The sequence below is a fragment of the Leucopleurus acutus genome, assembly GCF_964270905.1.
Source record: "Leucopleurus acutus genome assembly, chromosome: 6".
Taxonomy (NCBI): domain Eukaryota; kingdom Metazoa; phylum Chordata; class Mammalia; order Artiodactyla; family Delphinidae; genus Leucopleurus; species Leucopleurus acutus.
This window is the reverse complement of record NC_139149.1, coordinates 24,865,200-24,886,472: the sequence shown is the minus strand read 5'-3', so window position 1 is coordinate 24,886,472 and position 21,273 is coordinate 24,865,200. Positions and strand designations below refer to the sequence as shown.

The 21,273-nt window shown below is 38.3% G+C and overlaps 1 protein-coding gene across 3 annotated transcripts in view; it reads right to left on the bottom strand.

The window, feature by feature from the left end:
- The window catches only part of RAB3GAP1 (RAB3 GTPase activating protein catalytic subunit 1), a gene marked incomplete at its 5' end in the record, with an annotated part of 125,587 nt that overhangs the window by 69,428 nt on the left and 34,886 nt on the right, over positions 1 to 21,273 (bottom strand). For 2 of the 3 annotated variants that reach the window (XR_014326259.1, XM_082840627.1), the window contains 2 exons: positions 13,314 to 13,392; positions 15,552 to 15,684. Coding sequence is in view for 2 of the 3 variants with exons in the window: in XM_082840627.1 (XP_082696753.1) it covers positions 13,314 to 13,392; positions 15,552 to 15,684 (212 nt within the window). Of the gene's footprint in view, positions 1 to 13,313; positions 13,393 to 15,551; positions 15,892 to 21,273 lie in introns of those variants that run through there. The other variant, XM_082840628.1, reaches the window with a different exon arrangement.

Sequence of the window (21,273 nt, the reverse complement as noted above, 5' to 3'; positions counted from 1 at the left end):
CTGATGATGTTACCAATCTCTCTACAAAGTACCCTAAACACATCAATTTCCTTCTGTATCCTTTATATTTAATCAAGCATTGTCTGTGCACGGACTTTCCATCAATCCAAATCAGTACACAGGTTGTAACGTTTTGAATGGCCCCTCAGGGATATGGGTGTACATGAGGCAAGGAACTGGAACTACGACTTCTCCTTAAAGCCTGGATCTTAGAAGAGACTGCCACCTCAATAAAACAACTCCAGGCCCAGATGGTTTCAATGGCAATTCTACCAAATATTAAAGAAGATAACATCAATTTTACACAGTTTCTTCCAGAAAACAGAAGTGAACAAATTACTTCCCAATTTATGTTATGAGGCCAGCATTTCTCTGACATCAAAATCAAAATATAGGAAAACTAAAGACCAATATTTCTTATTAACACCGACACTAAAGTCCTCAACCAAATACCTGCATATCAAATTCAGCAATACATATAAGCACAAATACAAATTACACCATGAAGAAGCTGAAGTAGAGTTCATCTTGCGATGCAAAGCTAAAGAGCTATCTACCAAAATCAACCAATGTAATCACCATATTAAAAATCTACAGAAGAAACAAATAGGGACTTCCCTGGTGGCACAATGGTTAAGAATCTGCCTGCCAATGCAGCGGACACGGGTTCGAGCCCTGGTCCGGGAAGATCCCACATGCCGCAGAGCAACTAAGCCCGTGCACCACAACTACTGAGCCTGCACTCTAGAGCCCACGAGCCACAACTACTGAAGCGTGTGCGCCTAGAGCCCGTGCTCCGCAACAAGAGAAGCCACCACAACGAGAAGCCCACGCATCGCAACGAAGAGTAGCCCCCTCTCACCGCAACCGGAGAAAGCCCGCGCGCAGCAACAAAGACCCAACACAGCCAAAAAATAATTTAAAAAAAAAGAAACAAGAAACAAATGATCATATCAATTCAAGCAGAAAATGCACTTGACAAAATTCAACATCCATTCATATAAAAGCTCTCAGCGTACTAGGAATAGAACATTCTCAACCTAATAAAGAGCATCTATGATAAAACTACACCTAACATATTTAATAGTAAAAGACTAAATGCTTTCCCTCTGAGATTAGGAGCAAGACAAAGACGTCCACTCTCATCATTCCTATTCAGTATTTTACTGGAGCCTTAGCCAGTTTAAAAGGCAAGGAAAGGCTTCCCTGGTGGTGCAGTGGTTGAGAGTCCGCCTGCCGATGCAGGGGACACGGATTCGTGCCCCCGTCCGGGAAGATCCCACATGCCACGGAGCAGCTGGGCCCGTGAGCCATGGCCGCTGAGTCTGCGCATCTGGAGCCTGTGCTCCGCAACGGGAGAGGCCACAACAGTGACAGGCCCGCGTACCGCAAAAAAACAAAACAAAACAAAACAAAAAAAGGCAAGGAGAAAAACAGAACCAGGTACTGGAAAGGAAGAAATAAAACTACCCCTATGCACAGACAACATGACTGTTTACAAAGAGAATCCAAAAGACATCACAAAACTCTGAGAACTAATAACTGAATTTAGTAAGGTCATGGGATATAAGGTCAATGCACAAAAATTAGTCATATTCCTACATACTAGTAACAAAGAGCTGGATATGAAAAATGTTTAAATAATACCATTACAATAGCTCCTTTTAAAAAAAGCAGTAATTAGATACAAATCTAACAAAACATATACAGGATCTGTCTGCTGAAATCAAAGAAGACCTAAATAATTGGAGAAACCATGATCATAAAATGGAAGACTTAGCATAGTAAACATACCAATTCTCCACCAAACTGATCTACAGACTCAAAGCAATTCCAATCAAAATTCTAACAGGACTTTTTGTAGACATAGATAAACCAATTCTAAAATTTAAATAGAAAAGCAAAGGAGCTAGAGTAGCCAAAACAACTTTGAAAATTTAAAAAAAAAAAATTGAAGGAATCACACTACCTAATTTAAAGGCTTATTACAAAACTATAGCAACCAAGACACAAACCCACACAAATATAAATATGGCCAAACGATCTTGGACAAAGGTGCAAAAGTAAGTCAATGATGAAAGGAAACTCTTCAACAAATGAGGTTGGCACAAGTAAACATCCACATGCAAAAAAAAGAATCTTATCCAAAAATTAACTTGAAATGGATAATAGCTCTAAATATAAAATGTAAAACTTTTAGAATAAAACACAGAATTGACAATGTGATCAAAGTTAATATCACCAGTGACTAAGTCATGATGATAACATGACCTTCTGATATGATATGATATAAAGGCATTTCACCTCTATGGTATTCTCTCCAAAAGTCATAACCCACATGTAACCATAAAATAATTTTTCTTACTTTAAAAAGTTTTTAAAAAGACACAAACCCAAATTGAAGGAGATTCTACAAAATACCTGACTAGTACCCCTCAAAAGCTCAAAGTGATGAAAAATGAGGAAAGACAGAAATTTTCACAGAACGGAGACTAAAGAAACTAAGGAGATATAACTACATGCAATGAGGTATCCCAGATTAGATCTTGCAACAGAAAATAGATGTTAGTGGAAAAACTAGTTAAATAAAGTTTAACTAATAATAATGTACCACTGTTGGTTTCTCAGTTTGTTTGTTTGTTTGTTTTTCTTTTTCGGTACACGGGCCTCTCACTGTTGTGGCCTCTCCCGTTGCGGAGCAACAGGCTCCAGACGCGCAGGCTCAGCGGCCATGGCTCACGGGCGCAGCCGCTCCGCAGCATGTGGGATCTTCCCAGACCGGGGCACGAACCCGTGTCCCCTGAGTCGGCAGGTGGACTCTCAACCGTTGCGCCACCGGGGAAGCCCAGTTTCTCAGTTTTGACACACATACCATGGTAACATAAACTGTTAACAGTAGGGAAAACTGGGTGAAGGGTATCCCGGGACAGTCTGTACTATCTTTATAACTTTTCATAAATCTAAAATAAGCCAAAAAATTTTTTAAGTTTATATATTTTTATCAAATAGAAGAAAGGCTTTGTGACCTTGTGCAAGTGTTCTCGGACATGGCACTAAAGCATGATCTATAAAGTAAAAATCTAATAAACTGAACTTCATCAAATTTAAAATTTTTATTCTGGAAAAGACACTAGTAAGAGAATGAAAAGATAAACTACTGTCCAGAGGAAATATGGGTATTCAGAATATATAAAGGACTCTCAAAACACAGCAGTAAGAAAACAACCCAATTAAAAAGTGCACAAAAGACTTGAACAGACACTTCACCATAGAGTATATACGATGGCAAATAAACACATGACAGATACTCAAAATTCAAATTAAAACTAGCATGAGATATTACAACATACCTATTAGAATGGCTAAAACTAAAATAACTGACACCAAGTACTACTGCGGATATAGAGCAACTGAAACTCTCATACATTGTTGATGAGAATGCAAAATGGCACAGTCACTCTGGAACTCAGTTTGGCTGTTTCTTATAAAGTTAAATATACCCTCGCCATATGACTTAATCCCACCCTAGATATCTACCCAAGTAAACTGAAACTATATTTTCATATAAAACATCTATACAAAAATATTTACAGCAGCTCTATTCATAAATGTCCAATCCTAGAAACAATCCTACTACCCCTCAACAGGTAAATGATTAAACTGTGGTATATCCTTAAAACAGAATACTACTCAGCAATAAAAAGGATAAAACTATTGATAAAAAATTACTTCAGGGGCTTCCCTGGTGGCGCAGTGGTTGAGGGTCCGCCTGCCGATGCAGGGGACGCGGGTTCGTGCCCCAGTCCAGGAGGATCCCACATGCCCCGGAGCAGCTGAGCCCGTGGGCCATGGCCGCTGAGCCTGCGCGTCCGGAGCCTGTGCTCCACAGCGGGAGAGGCCACAACAGTGAGAGGCCCGTGTACCGCAAAAAAAAAACCAAAAAAAAAAAAAAATTACTTCAAAGGATCTCAAAAGCATTATGCTGAGTGATAGAAGCCAGTCTCACATGATTACTCTTTGAGTCCATCTCTATGACACTCCTGAAAGGACAAAACTATAGTGATTCAGAACATATCAGTGACTGTCAGCATTATAACAGAGAAGAGGAGTTTGGGGGAGGTTACAGAACTGTTCTACATTCTGACTGTGGTAGCAATTTTAAAAAACCTATACATGGAGGTGATTTGAGAAGGTGGCGGAAGACTAAGACGCAGAGATCACCTTCCTCGACACAGATACATCAGAAATACATCTACACGTGGAACTGCTCCTATAGAACACCTACTGAATGCTGGCAGAAGACCTCTGACCTCCCAAAAGGCAAGAAACTCCCCACATACCTGGGTAGGGCAAAAGAAAAAACAGAGACAAAAGAATAGGGACGGGACCTGCACCAGTGGGAGGGAGCTGTGAAGGAGGAAGGATTCCACACACTAGAAGCCCCTTCGCAGGCGGAGACTGCGGGTGGCGGAGGGGGGAAGCTTCGGAGCCGCGGAAGAGAGCACAGCAACAGGGGAGCGGGGGGCAAAGCGGAGAGATTCCCGCACAGATGATCAGTGCCGACCGGCACTCACCAGGCCGAGAGGCTTATCTGCTCCCCCGCCGGGGCAGGCGAGGCTGGGAGCTGAGGCTTGGGCTTCGGTCCGATCCCAGGGAGAGGATTGGGGTTGGCGGCGTGAACACAGCCTGAAGGGGGTTAGTGCACCACGGTTAGCCGGGAGGGAGTCCGGAAAAGATTCTGGACCTGCTGAAGAGGCAAGAGACTTTTCCTTCCCTCTTCGTTTCCTGGTGCGTGAGGAGAGGGGATTAAGAGCGCTGCTTAAAGGAGCCCCAGAGACGGGCGCGAGCCGCGGCTATCAGCGGGGACCCCAGAGACAGGCATGAGACGCTAAGACTGCTGCTACGGCCACCAAAGAAACCTGTGTGCAAGCACAGGTCACTGTCCACACCTCCCCTCCTGGGAGCCTGTGCAGCCTGCCACTGCCAGGGTCCAAATATCCAGGGACAACTTGCCCGGGAGAATGCACGGCGTGCTGCAGGCTGGTGCAATATCACGCTGGCTGCTGCCACCGCAAGCTCACCCCACACACGTACCCCTCCATCCCCGCCCCCCTGAGTGAGCCAGAGTCCGCGAATCAGCTGCACCTTTAACCCCTTTTATTCTGAGCCATGTGGATGAAAGGCTCTTGGTGCTCCAGCCAGGAGTCAATCCTGTGCCTCTGAGGTGGGAGAGCCAACTTCAGGACACTGGTCCACAAGAGACCACCCAGCTCCACGTAATATCAAATGGCGAACATCTCCCAGAGATCTCCATCTCAACATCAAGACCCAGCTTCACTCAACGACCAGCAACTACAGTGCTTGACACCCTATGCCAAACAACTAGCAAAACAGGAACACAGCCCCATCCATTAGCAGAAAGGCTGCCTAAAATCATAACAAGGCCACAGACACGCCAAAACACACCACCAATCGTGGACCTGCCCACCAGAAAGACAAGATCCAGCCTCATCCACCAAACTACAGGCATAGTCACCTCCACCAGGAAGCCTACACAACCCACTGAACCAACCTTAGCCACTGGGGACAGACACCAAAAACAACGGGAACTATGAACCTGCAGCCTGCGAAGAAGAGACCTCAAACACAGTAAGATAAACAAAATGAAAAGACAGAAAAAAACACAGCAGATGAAGGAGCAAGGTAAAAACCCACCAGACCTAACAAATGAAGAGGAAATAGGCAGTCTACCTGAAAAAGAGTTCAGAATAATGATAGTAAAGATGATCCAAAATCTTGGAAATAGAATAGAGAAAATACAAGAAACATTTAACAAGGACCTAGAAGAACTAAAGAGGAAACAAGCAATGATGAACAACACAATAAATGAAATTAAAAATACTCTAGAAGGGATCAATAGCAGAATAACTGAGGCAAAAGAACGCATAAGTGACCTGGAAGATAAAATAGTGGAAATAACTACTGCAGAGGAGAATAAAGAATGAAAAGAACTGAGGACAGTCTCAGAGACCTCTGGGACAACATTAAACGCACCAACATTCGAATTATAGGGGTCCCAGAAGAAGAAGAAAAAAAGAAAGGGACTGAGAAAATATTTGAAGAGATTACAGTTGAAAACTTCCCTAATATGGAAAAGGAAATAATTAATCAAGCCCAGGAAGCACAGAGAGTCCCATACAGGATAAATCCAAGGAGAAACACGCCAAGAAACATATTAATCAAACTATCAAAAATTAAATACAAAGAAAACATATTAAAAGCAGCAAGGGAAAAACAACAAATAACACACAAGTGAATCCCCATAAGGTTAACAGCTGATCTTTCAGGAGAAACTCTGCAAGCCAGAAGAAACTGGCAGGACGTATTTAAAGTGATGAAGGAGAAAAACCTACAACCAAGATTACTCTACCCAGCAAGGATCTCATTCAGATTTGATGGAGAAATTAAAACCTTTACAGACAAGCAAAGCTGAGAGAGTTCAGCACCACCAAACCAGCTTTACAACAAATGCTAAAGGAACTTCTCTAGGCAAGAAACACAAGAGAAAGAAAAGACCTACAATAACAAAGCCAAAACAATTAAGAAAATGGGATTAGGAACATACATGTCGATAATTACCTTAAATGTGAACGGACTAAACGCTCCCACCAAAAGACACAGATTGGCTGAATGGACACAAAAACAAGACCCGTATATATGCTGTCTACAAGAAACCCACTTCAGACCTAGGGACACATACAGACTAGAAAGTGAGGGGATGGAAAAAGACATTCCATGCAAATGGAAATCAAAAGAAAGCTGGAGTAGCAATTCTTATATCAGATAAAATAGACTTTAAAATAAGGCTATTAAAAGACACAAAGAAGGACACTACATAATGATCAAGGGATCGATCCAATAAGATATAACAATTGTAAATATTTATGCACCCAACATAGGAGTACCTCAAATAAGGCAAATACTAACAGCCACAAAAGGGGAAATCGACAGTAACACATTCATAGTAGGGGACTTTAATACCCCACTTTCACCAAGGACAGATCATACAAAATGAAAATAAATAAGGAAACACAAGCTTAAAATGATACATTAAACAACATGGATTTAATTGATATTCATAGGACATTCCATCCAAAAACAACAGAATACACATTTTTCTCAAGTGCTCATGGAACATTCTCCGGGGTACATCATATCTTGGGTCACAAATCAAGCCTTGGTAAATTTAAGAAAACTGAAATCGTATCAAGTATCTTTGCTATGAGACTAGATATCAATTACAGGATAGATATCAATTACAGGAAAAGATCTGTAAAAAAATACAAACACATGGACGGTAAACAATACACTACTTAATAACCAAGAGATCACTGAAGAAATCAAAGAGGAAATCAAAAAATACCTAGAAGCAAATGACAATGAAAACACGACGACCCAAGACCTATGGGATGCAGCAAACGAGTTCTAAGAGGGAAGTTTAGAGCAATACAATCCTACCCAAGACCTATGGGATGCAGCAAACGAGTTCTAAGAGGGAAGTTTAGAGCAATACAATCCTACCTTAATAAACGGGAAGCATCTCAAATAAACAACCTAACCTTGCACCTAAAGCAATTAGAGAAAGAAGAACAGAAAAACCCCAAAGTTAGCAGAAGGAAAGAAATCATAAAGATCAGATCACAAATAAATGAAAAAGAAATGAAGAAAACGACAGCAAAGATTAATAAAACTAAAAGCTAGTTCTTTGAGAAGATAAACAAAATTGATAAACCATTAGCCAGACTCATCAAGGAAAAAAGGGAGAAGACTCAAAACAATAGAATTAGAAATGAAAAAGGAGAAGTAACAACTGACACTGCAGAAATACAAAGGATCATGAGAGATTACTACAAGCAACTCTATGCCAATAAAATGGACACCTGGAAGAAATGGACAAATTCTTAGAAATGCACAACCTGCTGAGACTGAACCAGGAAGAAATAGAAAATATGAACAGACCAATCACAAGCACTGAAATTGAAACTGAGATTAAAAATCTTCCAACAAACAAAATCCCAGGACCAGATGGCTTCACAGGCGAATTCTATCAAACATTTAGAGAAGAGCTAACACCTATCCTTCTCAAACTCTTCCAAACTATAGCATTCTACGAGGCCACCATCATCTTAATACCAAAACCAGACAAGGATGTCACAAAGAAAGAAAACTACAGGCCAATATCACTGATGAACATAGATGCAAAAATCCTCAACAAAATTCTAGCAAACAGGATCCAACAGCACATTAAAAGGATCATACACCATGATCAAGTGGGGTTTATTCCAGGAATGCAAGGATTCTTCAATATATGCAAATCAATAATGTGATACACCATATTAACAAATTGAAGGAGAAAAACCATACAATCCTCTCAAATGATGCAGAGAAAGATTTCGACAAAATTCAACACCCATTTATGATAAAAACCCTGCAGAAAGTAGGCATAGAGCGAACTTTCCTCAACATAATAAAGGCCATATATGACAAACCCACAGCCAACATCGTTCTCAATGGTGAAAAACTGAAAACATTTCCACTAAGATCAAGAACAAGACAAGGTCGCCCACTCTCACCACTATTATTCAACATAGCTTGGGAAGTTTTAGCCACAGCAATCAGAGAAAAAAAAGAAAAGGAATCCAAATTGGAAAAGAAGAACTAAAGCTGTCACTGTTTGCAGATGACATGATACTCTACATAGAGAATCCTAAAGATGCTACCAGAAAACTACTAGAGCTAATCAATGAATTTGGTAAAGTAGCAGGATACAAAATTTGTGCACAGAGACTCTGGCATTCCTATACACTAATGATGAAAAATCTGAAAGTGAAATTAAGAAAACACTCCCATTTACCATTGCAACAAGAAGAATAAAATATGTAGGAATAAACCTACCTAAGGAGACAAAAGACCTATATGCAGAAAATTATAAGACACTGATGAAAGAAATTAAAGATGATATAAATAGATGAAGAGATTTACCATGTTCTTGGATAGGAAGAATCAACGCTGTGAAAATGACTGTACTACCCAAAGCAATCCACAGATTCAATGCAATCCCTATCAAACTACCACTGGCATTTTTCATAGAACTAGAACAAAAAATTTCACAATCTGTATGGAAACACAAAAGACCCCGAAGAGCCAAAGCAATCTTGAGAACGAAAAATGGAGCTGGAGGAATCAGACTCCCTGACTTCAGACTATACTACAAAGCTACAGTAATCAAGACAGTATGGTACTGGCACAAAACAGAAATATAAACCAATGGAACAGGACAGAAAACCCAGAGATAAACCCACGCACATATGGTCACCTTACCTTTGATAAAGGAGGCAAGAATATACAGTGGAGAAAAGACAGCCTCTTCAATAAGTGGTGCTGGGAAAAGTGGACAGGTACATGTAGAAGTATGAAATTACAACACTCCCTAACACCATACACAAAAATAAACTCAAAATGGATTAAAGAGCTAAATGTAAGGCCAGACACTATCAAACTCTTAGAGGAAAACATAGGCAGAACACTCTATGACAGAAATCACAGCAAGAATCTTTTTGATCCACCTCCTAGAGAAATGGAAATAAAAACAAAAATAAACAAATGGGACCTAATGAAACTTCAAAGCTTTTGCACAGCAAAGGAAACCATAAACAAGACCAAAAGACAACCCTCAGAATGGGAGAAAATATTTGCAAATGTAGCAACTGACAAAGGATTTATCTCCAAAATTTACAAGCAGCTCATGCAGCTCAATAACGAAAAAACAACCCAATCCAAAAATGGGCAGAAGACCTAAATAGACATTTCTCCAACGAAGATATACAGATTGCCAACAAACACATGAAAGAATGCTCAACATCATTAATCATTAGAGAAATGCAAATCAAAACTACAATGAGATATCATCTCACACCGGTCAGAATGGCCATCATCAAAAAATCTAGAAACAATAAATGCTGGAGAGGGTGTGGAGAAAAGGGAACACTCTTGCACTGTTGGTGGGAATGTAAATTGATACAGCCACTATGGAGAACAGTATGGAGGTTCCTTAAAAAACTACAAATAGAACTACCATACAACCCAGCAATCCCACTACTGGGCATATACCCTGAGAAGACCATAATTCAAAAGGAGTCACGTGGGCTTCCCTGGTGGCGCAGCGGTTGAAAGTCTGCCTGTCGATGCAGGGGACGCAGGTCTGTGCCCCAGTCCAGGAGGATCCCACATGCCGCGGAGCGGCTGTGCCCGTGGGCCATGGCCGCTGAGCCTGCGTGTCTGGTGCCTGTGCTCTGCCACGGGAGAGGCCACAACAGTGAGAGGCCCGCGTACCACAAAAAAAAAAAAAAAAAAAAAAGAGTCATGTACCAAAATGTTCATTGCAGCTCTATTTACAATAGCCAGGACATGGAAGCAACCTAAGTGTCCACTGACATATGAATGGATAAAGAAGTTGTGGCACATATGTACAATGGAATATTACTCAGCCATAAAAAGAAATGAATTGAGTTATTTGTAGTGAGGTGGATGGACCTAGAGTCTGTCATACAGAGTGAAGTAAGTCAGAAGGAGAAAAACAAATACCGTATGCTAACACATATATATGGAATCTAAGGGAAAAAAAAAGGTCATGAAGAACCTAGGGGTAAGATGGGAATAATGACACAGACCTACTAGAGAATGGACTTGAGGATACGGGGAGGGGGAAGGGTAAGCTGTGACAACCTGAAAGACTGGCATGGACATATATACACTACCAAACGTAAAATAGATAGCTAGTGGGAAGTAGCCGCATAGCACGGGGAGATCAGCTCGGTGCTTTGTGACCACCTAGAGGGGTGGGATAGGGAGGGTGGGAGGGAAGGAAACACAAGAGGGAAGAAATATCGGAACATATGTATATGTATAACTGATTCACTTTGTTATAAAGCAGAAACTAACACACCATTGTAAAGCAATTATACTCCAATAAAGATGTTAAGGGAAAAAAAAAAACCTATACATGTGTTAAAGTTCAGTGAACTGTTCACCAAAAACAAAAAAAGGTCAATTTACTTTATGTTAATTTTAAAAATAAAATGTTTAAAAAGCAAATGGGAATATTAAAAAAAAAAAACTACTGGGAGCTCCCTGGTGGCGCTGTGGTTAAGAATCCACCTACCAGGGCTTCCCTGGTGGCGCAGTGGTTGAGAGTCCGCCTGCCGATGCAGGGGACACGGGTTCGTGCCCCGGTCTGGGAAGATCCCACATGCCGCGGAGCAGCTAGGCCCGTGAGCCATGGCCGCTGAGCCTGTGCGTCCAGAGCCTGTGCTCCACAACGGGAGAGGCCACAACAGTGAGAGGCCCGCCCACCGCAAAAAAGAAAAAAAAAAAGAATCCACCTACCAATGCAGCGGACACAGGTTCAAGCTCTTGTCTAGGAAGATCCCACATGGTGCGAAGCAACTAAGCCCGTGTGCCACAACTACCGAGCCTGCGCTCTAGAGCCCTCAAGCCACAACTACTGAGCCCACGCACCTATAGCCTGTGCTCTGCAACAAGAGAGGCCACCACAATTAGAAGCCTGTCCTCTGCAATAAAGAGTAGCCCCCGCTTGCTGCAACTAGAGAAAGGCCACGTGCAGCAACGAAGACGCAACGCAGCCAAAAATAAATAAAACAAATAAATTTATTTTAAAAAAAAACTACTAACAAGTGACTTCCGTTAAATAAGAAATCACTAACAAGTGATTTATTAATTTCATACATAGAAAGGTTTCATGTATTTATTCAATGAATATTTAACTATGGACTACTTGTCAAATACACTTTTTTGAAATATATATTAAAAAGCTGAACAGAAATTATATAACAGCAGTGAGATTTTGATATATGCACTATGTGTTATTATCTTATTAAATCCTCACAGTTACTCTCAAAGGCACGTATTATTTATTATTCTTACTTTACCAATGCAGAAACCAAATCAGAGAAATTAAATAACTTGCCCAAAGTTGCTGAGATAATAAGTACTTGAGCTAGAAATTAAACATTAGTTTGTCTAATTCAGCGTCTGACCAAACAGTAGATGGTCAATTAATGCTGAATGAATGAATGCACATAAATGCATGCTCTATGATACAAGCTGCCTTCTGACATATTTTGTCATGTTAAATGTATGTATTCACATTTTAAAAGATAAAAGAATCTAGATGAATTAAATTAAATGGGTAATTTATTCATTAAATTCCTTTTGTAGTTAAGTTCACAGTTTTTAAAAGATCAGATTAAAATAACAGGACTATTTGTGAAACATTAACCAGTTTATTGCACTTGCAAATAGTTTTCTTCCTTTTAGTGCTACATAATCTACTTGATATAGTAATCACAATGGAATGAAGAAAAAAGAAATAAACACAGATACTGTCATTTTCCCTTTCCTTAGAAATTCTTTAATAAAAAAAATCAAAAGACCAACTCACACCAACAGAATAATTTAAAACCAGTATATAAATTTCCTTCAACTAGGTTGAAGGAAAGTTTTGATGTTATCACATAACTGTTTGAGATCAACATTTTATGTCAATTCAATTTTCAGCAATATATATTAAGTTTCCTATGATATTTAAGCGTTCTATGCTAGTCATCAGAATTATAGTTAGGTACAACCTAGATTATGACACATACTGTTCAGAAAGGATTTAACAGCAGGACTATGACTGCTATCCTCAGAAAGGCCTACTTCTAAGGCTCCCCGTTGGCTGGTACCTGGGAACCTGGATTTGTGGAGGCGTCTCACCATTTTCCCTAACTGATGAGTTACTGTGCCTAAACTGTTTATACAAACAAAGCGGTTTATGCTGAACACCTGCTTTCCTTTTAGGAGTCTGAAATTTTGTTATGTAACAGTCAGAGGGTGCCTACGTGACCAGCCCCTAATTAAAAACCTGAGAGCTGAGGCTTTAACAAGCTTCTCTGGTAGAAAACGTTTCATATGTGTTGTCACAACTTGTTGCTAAAGGAACTGAATATGTCCTCTGTGACTCCATTAGGAAAGGACTCTTAAACACTTGCACTTCCTCCAAACTTTGCCTAAGGCACCTTTTCCCTTTGCTGATTTTGCTTTGCATGCTGTCACTCTAAGAAATCCTAGCAATAAGAGCAACTACATGCTGAGCCCAGTGGGAACTCCTAGAAAATCATCAAACCTGGAGTCAGTCATGGGGCCTTCCTGACATACATACTAAAAGTTATCTGAGTAAAATGTATACTTACCATCTTACCAGGCAATGTGCTCTGGGAGGAAAGTCATTATTCATACACAGCAAATCTTGCATAGATTGTGGAATAACATCTACAGAAATATTTGATAATTAAAAAGTGAGTATGTTTATTCTAAGGCAGAATTTTATCACATGATTTAAAGAAATCATTCTATGACATGTCTTGCTAGTCCATGTAGTTTTGCGACTGCTTAACGATTTGTATCTAAGGCTAACTCTAAGCTTTGGAGGAAGACCAGTGTCTCGCTTGCTCTCTCCCTTTTCTTTTAAAAAAAAAAAAAAGTCCATAAAAAAATATATATTGATATATATATCATTCCCATGTTTATATTTTCCATTCTTCTAAATCATGATTCAAACAATTTCTCATTCCTTACTAGAAAACCTTGTTTTATTTGTTCTTCTTAGCCTGCCCTTGTCTTTACTTTTCTTCAAAATTATACTTAGAAGTCTGTCACCTCTATACACCTCCCATGGCTAGCCTTTGCTCACCCCTGGCCGTCTTAAATATTCTTGTAAAACCACTACGCAGCTTCTCCTTTATAACCCATGTATCTGTAAGTACATGCATTACTATCCATAATAAGATACTAACATCAATGATCATTACTTACACTCGTAAATGCATAATAAATTCAAAGCATAAAGAATAATGTTTATAAAAATATTTCCTGGAACCTCCCTGGAGGTCCAGTGGTTAGGACTCCGCACTTCCACTGTTGGGGGCGCAGGTTCGATCCCTGGTCGGGGAAGATCCCGCATGCCACGCTGTGCAGCCAAAAAAAAAAAAACCAATTTCCTTTTGCTGTATAGCTATACTTGCTGAGCAAATTTGTATTTTGTTAATTTGAAAAAAGAATAGGAGAACACTAATGACTTGATGCTCTAATTAAAACAATAAGCAACTCCAATAAATAAAAGACCGGTGTTCAAATCTTCTGACCTCTGATAATCGTTTTAAACATGTATCTCCAAATTAACTGAGCTAATGGTTTGCTTGTAGCTTCTACCATTAGTTACAGCTTCAATCACGACCAAATTAAAACTGCCCAATACATACACACATGCAGCAATAATGCCTTAACTACCTTAAATCCATTCACCTTCTCTCATCATCTATTCATCTATTCTCTCATCTCTATTCATCTCAGAAACACTGATTCTAGGGGCTTCCCTGGTGGTGCAGTGGTTGAGAGTCCGCCTGCCGATGCAGGGGACACGGGTTCGTGCCCGGGTCCGGGAAGATCCCATATGCCGCAAAGCGGCTGGGCCCGTGAGCCATGGCCGCTGAGCCTGCGCATCCGTAGCCTGTGCTCCGCAACGGGAGAGGCCACAAAAGTGAGAGGCCCGCGTACCGCAAAAAAAAAAAAAAAACTCTTAAAATGGATCTTTCTCTTAAAATGACTGATAATATAAAATCAAGTTGCCTTTGCATGTTTGTAAATTATGCCTAGCAAATAAAATATATGCCTTTTTGGGGAAGAAACTAACTCTTAAAATTATTTATTAAGCTGCAAATGATGTTTGCTAACTTGAATACTAACTGCAATGCTTATACAAGAGCCTGGTAAACATCAGTAATCATGAGATAGGTGCTTATGTACAGTATCTTATTAAATCCTCCCATTAACCCTCCAGGTAGTATTACTCCATTTTACAAATGAGATCAGTCAAATTTAGAAAGGTCAAGTAACTAGTAAGTAGAAAAACCAGAATTTTAATCCACTTGATCTGACTCTGAAGTCTGGGGTATATCCAAAACATGACACTGACTAATCAATAACTTTTTTAAAATTCTTCAAAGCCCAGCTTAGTTACTTAATTCTCTATAACATCTTCTCTAATCTCTCTGGACTAAAAGTGATCTTTCCTATTCTGAACTCCAGTAAGACTTTGTGCTTTGGGATGGCACTTACCACTTTTTACCTCTTACTATTGTTACTTACTTATAGACCTTATCTCCCCTACTGGAATGTAAACTTTTCTCAGTTGGGCTTAGCAGAGTACCGAGCACATCTCAGGCATTCAATAAATATGTGCTGATTTAATTAATTTTAAAATAAATGATGCTGCAATTTTTCCTCTGCAAAGATCATACTCTATTTCAAATGTGAAACGACTCTGCATATGTAAAATATCTCCAGATACTACTTAATTAAGAGAACTAAATTCATAATTCAAAATTATAATCACTCTTACAAGAGTTTAAAAATATGTAGTACAAACTTACCTTCTAATACTTCATCCTTTCCTTCTTTATCAGGGAATTCTTGTACAAGATAATGATGAGTGATTGAGAACTTGAAATCAGCAAATGAAATCTCATCTGATTTCTCTTCCCATGTGCCAGAAGTAAATATACCCTGTATTTAACAAAAAAAGGAAAAACATCTACTTTATGGTATTCAATAGTTACCATTAGGTTTATTAACCACAGATCTTTTTTCCCTTTTTCTGCCCATTAATCTAAAAGTTCGATCCTATATTTATCCTTCCCATAATAAAAGGAAAAGGAAAAATATGTAAGTGAATAAACAAAGAGGAAATTATTTTATAAACTATTTATCAGTGTTCCTTTAAAAGAAAATTCCCCTATAATATTAACTATCAAGTGACTTACAAAATTGTGATTTTCAAGTAATTTTTTTAAGATGAGTCTCTATATAAAATCATGAATATACAGTAAATCCCATGCCTCTTCACACACCAATAAAACCCCAACATCTTCTCTACCAACAGCAGAATCTGTGAGTAGCTTTTAACTGAAAATAGTTAAGTTTCATAAATTTTAAAAATTATAAAAAAATACACGATAATATTATTTTTATTATAAAGATCTCAAATCTAATAACATCACTACATGGTACACAGAATTACTGGATATCAGAAATTGCTTCAGAAAAAGAAAAGCAAATTTGTAAAATCAATTTAAGTCACATGAAATCTGTAGTACTTATTTGCTTAACAGGTTCTGCAAGCTTCTTTATCAACCTTTGGCATTCAAATATTTTCAATTAAACAGCAACTTCTTCATTGGAAAATATTTTAATTAAAAATTCCAAACAGCCCTCTTACTTACACAACATAACCATAAAAAAGGATTTTTGCCACAAGTCCTCTAGTCTCCCATAGCTATTCTTTCCACTGGAGAGATATTACAGATAGTCATTACAGCATAGCACCACCACTAGAAGGCAGAAATACCAACTCAGCAACTTCCAAATACAGATAGCCCAAAACTAGACAGGAAAAATGTAAGGAATGATTCTCTGCATTACTGAATTTTTTAAAAGTGTTTTTCAGGCTGTACCTAAGTTTTATGTGTTCCTGGCAAGGTATTTATAATTCTGAATCTTTTTATTAGGAGAATAATCACCATGTATGATACATATCAAAAACTATGATTTTTATACACTGGGTTTCTTTAAAGTGAGGTTAACCTGTGTTAAGATATATATGGCCTGTACCAAAAGTCTCAAACTGCAGTAAGTAATAAATGATATACGTAAGAGCTTGGTTTGCTAGGAAGAATGCCCACAATAAAGCAGTGAAAGCTAAAACTAAGGTGGGGGGGAAAGTCCGGAAAGTGAGAGATAAGTCCCCTTTTCAAGCTTGCAGAAAACCTGAAATTTTTTTTGCCATATTTTTAATTGAAATATAGTCAATTTACACTGTTATGCTAGTTTCTGACGTACAGCAAAGTGATTCAGTTATACAATCCATACTTTTTCATATTCTTTTCCATTATGGTTTATTACAGAATATTGAATATAGTTCCCTGTGCTATACAATAGGACCTTGCTGTTTATCCATTCTATATATAATAGTTTACACATCTGCTAGTCCCAAACTCCCAGTCCTCCCCTCCCCCTTGGCAATCACAAGTCTGTTCTCTATATGTTTATGAGTCTGTTTCTGTTTCATAGGTAAGTTCATTTGTGTCATATTTTATTTTTCTTTTCTTTTTGCGGTACCCGGGCCTCTCACTGTTGTGGCCTCTCCCGTTGCGGAGCACAGGCTCCGGACGCGCAGGCTCAGCGACCATGGCTCACGGGCCCAGCCACTCCACAGCATGTGGGACCTTCCCGGACGGGGGCACGAACCCATGTCCCTTGCACTGGCAGGTGAACTCTCAACCACTGCGCCACCAGGGAAGCCCTGTGTCATATGTTAGATTCCACATATAAGTGATACCATATGGTATCTGTCTTTTTCTTTCTGACTTACTTCACTTAGTATGATAATCTCTAGGTCCATCCATGTTGCTGCAAATGGCATTATGAAATATTCCCTTAAAATGATACAAGAAACATTATCTGACCCTAATCCTGCATTCTAGGTACAACTGTCAACCTTACTGAACAGCTATCTCAAGGTGGATTTGGTTGTATTCAATACAGAGGGCATGCAGGTTCTGTATCCAAAACAAACTTTTTAAGATAATTTAGCTTAACTGAAAAACAACACTCCAACCTCCCTCCTTCCATTCCATTATGATACAGTCACTTGACACCAAATTCCAGTATGGTGTATATTTACTACTAGAACCAGAAAGGATAACTCTAGTTCAGAATTAATCTAGTAATTCATCAAAAATAACTTCTGATGGCCCTAATTAGAAAATAAAAAGAATTAAGCACACAGACTAGAAAGAAAGCTGTCTGCATTCACAGATGGCATGATTATGTACATAACATATCCAAAGGAATCTACAAAGTACCAAAACTAACCGAGTTTATAAAGTTGTGGAATTCAAGGTCAGTATACAAAAATCATGTGAATTTTTATATACATATACTGAGCAAACGCTTGGGAAATTAATTTTTTTTAAACACCACTCTTATAACATCAAAAAAAATCAAATATCTAGGGAAAAGACTTAATGAAAGATGAGCAAGAACTCTACCTAAAATACCTCAAAGCATTACTAAAAGATATTAAAGACCTAAACAGTTCATGTACATGGACTGGAAAACACAACACCATTAAGATGTCGATTCTCCCAAATTGATCTATAACTTCAACACAATCCTAATCAAAATCCCAGCAGGCATTTCGTAAAAACTGCCAAGCTGATTCTAAAACTAACATGAAAATCCAAAGACCCTAGAATAGCTAAAATAATTTTTGATGAAAAGTATACTACCTGATTTTAAGATTTACTTTGCTACAGCAATTAAGACAGTACAGTACTGGCATAAGGACAAATAGATCAATGAAACATAACATAGTCCAGAAATATATTCACACTAATACTTCATTTTACAACGGAGGAGTCTCTACAATTCAGTAGGGAAAGGATGGTCTTTTCAACAAATGGTTCTGAAATAATTAGATATTCATATGGAAGAGAACACAGAATATCCTCACAACCTTAAAATAGGCAAAAATTCCTTTGACAAGACACAAAAGTCACTAACAATAAAATCAAAAACTGAGAAAATGAACTTCACTAAAATAAACATGCTCATCAAAAGACACAATTAAGAAAATGATTAGGAAAGCCACAGACTAATGGGAAAACTCAAAATACATATATCTGACAAAAGACTCACAACCAGGATGTACGAAAATAATTTTTAAAACGAAACAATCCAATATTTTTTAATGAGCAAAATACTTGAACAGACACTTAGCAAAAGAAGGTATGAATGACTAATAGTTAACTGTGATGAATCACCAGATACTACTGAATTTCAGTAGTCGACAGCGAAATGCAAATTAAAACCACAATGAGATACCACTTCACACCCAGTAAGATGACTAAAAATAAAAATCTGACAATGCCAACTGTCAGAATGTAGAGCAACTTGAAATCTCACATACTGCTAAGAGTATACAATGGTACAACCTTGTACTTTAGAAAAGTTCGGCAGTTTCTAATAAAACTGAACACAAGACCTAGCAATTCTGCTCCTAAGAATATACTCAAGAAAAATCAAAGCGTATGTTCACCAAATTGTTCATAGCAGATTATTAATAATAAGAAAAAAATGGAAACAATTTAAATATTTATCAATAGGAGAAAGGATAAACACACTGTGGTACAGTCATACGATCCAAAAAATGATGTGTGTAACATGGATGAATTCTTAAAATATTATGTTGAGCAAAAAGTCAGACACGAATGCATAGTGTATGATTGCACTTATATGAAACTCAAGAACGGGTAGAATTAATATATAGTGAAAGAAATAAGAACTATGGTTACTTAAGAGATAGAGAGAAAAACCAGGAATCTTTCTGGGATGATGAAAATTGTTTTTTACTTTAGATGGTAGTAACATGGGTACATACATTTGTCAAAATAAACTGTAAATCTGAATTTTGTCCATTTTACTGTATGTAAACTATCACCCAACAAAGAAAAAACACCAATAGAACACCTCTTTAAAAAGAGATAAGGAGATATGGGGGAATATTAAACTTCTGAGGAAAATGCGGTAGGTAGGGAGAGGAAGATGCTTTTTTTCCAAGAGAAAAGATAATGGCAATTATGTAAGAACAACATGCACTAAACATCATCATGTGGACCCAACAATCCTTTCCACTCATCTTTCAACTTAATAAATTTTAGGTAATTAAGAAATATTCTCAGCCAGAACTTTGGAGGGCCAAAGACCTCAGCAAGATAAAGGTCACTCTTTTAGTTAAGCCCTTCACAATGTCAGGCCCAGACTATTTTAATAGCTTTCTACTGGTCTCCGTATCCCTACCCTACAATCCTTCTTCCTAAAATATAAATCTGATATTGTTCTTCTGTTTAAAATACTTTAGTGGATTTCCATAACCTATAAGTGGCTTCCAGAGATGTTTAATCAGGTATTCTATCAGTAAAAGATTTTGAGTATCCACCTCCATATACGTATATTTTTATTAACAAATTAAGCATTACTGTAGCAATATATTATGCATATGATATATAAAACAAAAACATTAAAAAGGGACATAAACATGTAATATAATTAGAAGTCATAATACAAAAATGGCTCATCACAAGCACCTCTAAGTGTGGCATTACTGGGTTGGCCAAAAGGTTCATTTGGTTTTTTCTGTAAGATGGCTCTAGTAGCACTTAGTTGTCTTTAACTTCATTTGAAACAATTTTGTTAGACTGTATGTGACAGCTGTCATATTAGCATGCATTTAAGAAAAGACTTATCAAACTGGTGAATTTTTGTGTAGCCATTTTAATACTGAAGATGAAAGAAAAAGAGCAACATTTTCGGCATATTATGCTTTATTATTTCAAGAAAGGTAAAACGCAACTGAAATGCAAAAAAAAGATTTGTGCAGTGTATGGAGAAGGAGCTGTGACTGATCGAATGTGTCAAAAGTGGTTTACGAAGTTTTGTGCTGGAGATTTCTCGCTGGACGATGCTCCATGTTCAGGTAGACCAGTTGAAGTTGACAGCGATCAAATCAAAACATTAACTGAGAACAATCAATGTTATACAGTGCGGCAGACAGCCGACATACTCAAAATATCCAAATCAAGCACTGAAAATCATTTGCACCAGCTTGGTTATGTGAATCGCTTTGATATTTGGGTTCCACATAAGTTAAGTGAAAAAAAACTTCTTGACTGTATTTCCGTATTCAATTCTCTACTTAAATATAACGAAAATGTTCCGTTTTTAAAATAAATTGTGACAGGCGATGAAAAGCAGATACTGTACAATAATGTGGAACGGAAGAGATCGTGGGGAAAGTGAAATGAACCGCCACCAACCACACCAAAGGCCCGTCTTCATCCAAAGAAGGTGATGTTGTATATATGGTGGGATTGGAAGGGAGTCCTTTATTATGACCTCCTTCTAGAAAACCAAATGATTAATTCCAACAAGTATTGCTCCCAGTTAGACCAACTGAAAGCAGCACTCAACAAAGAGCATCCAGAATGAGACAAGAGAAAACGCATAACCTCCCATCAGGATGACGCAAGACCGCAT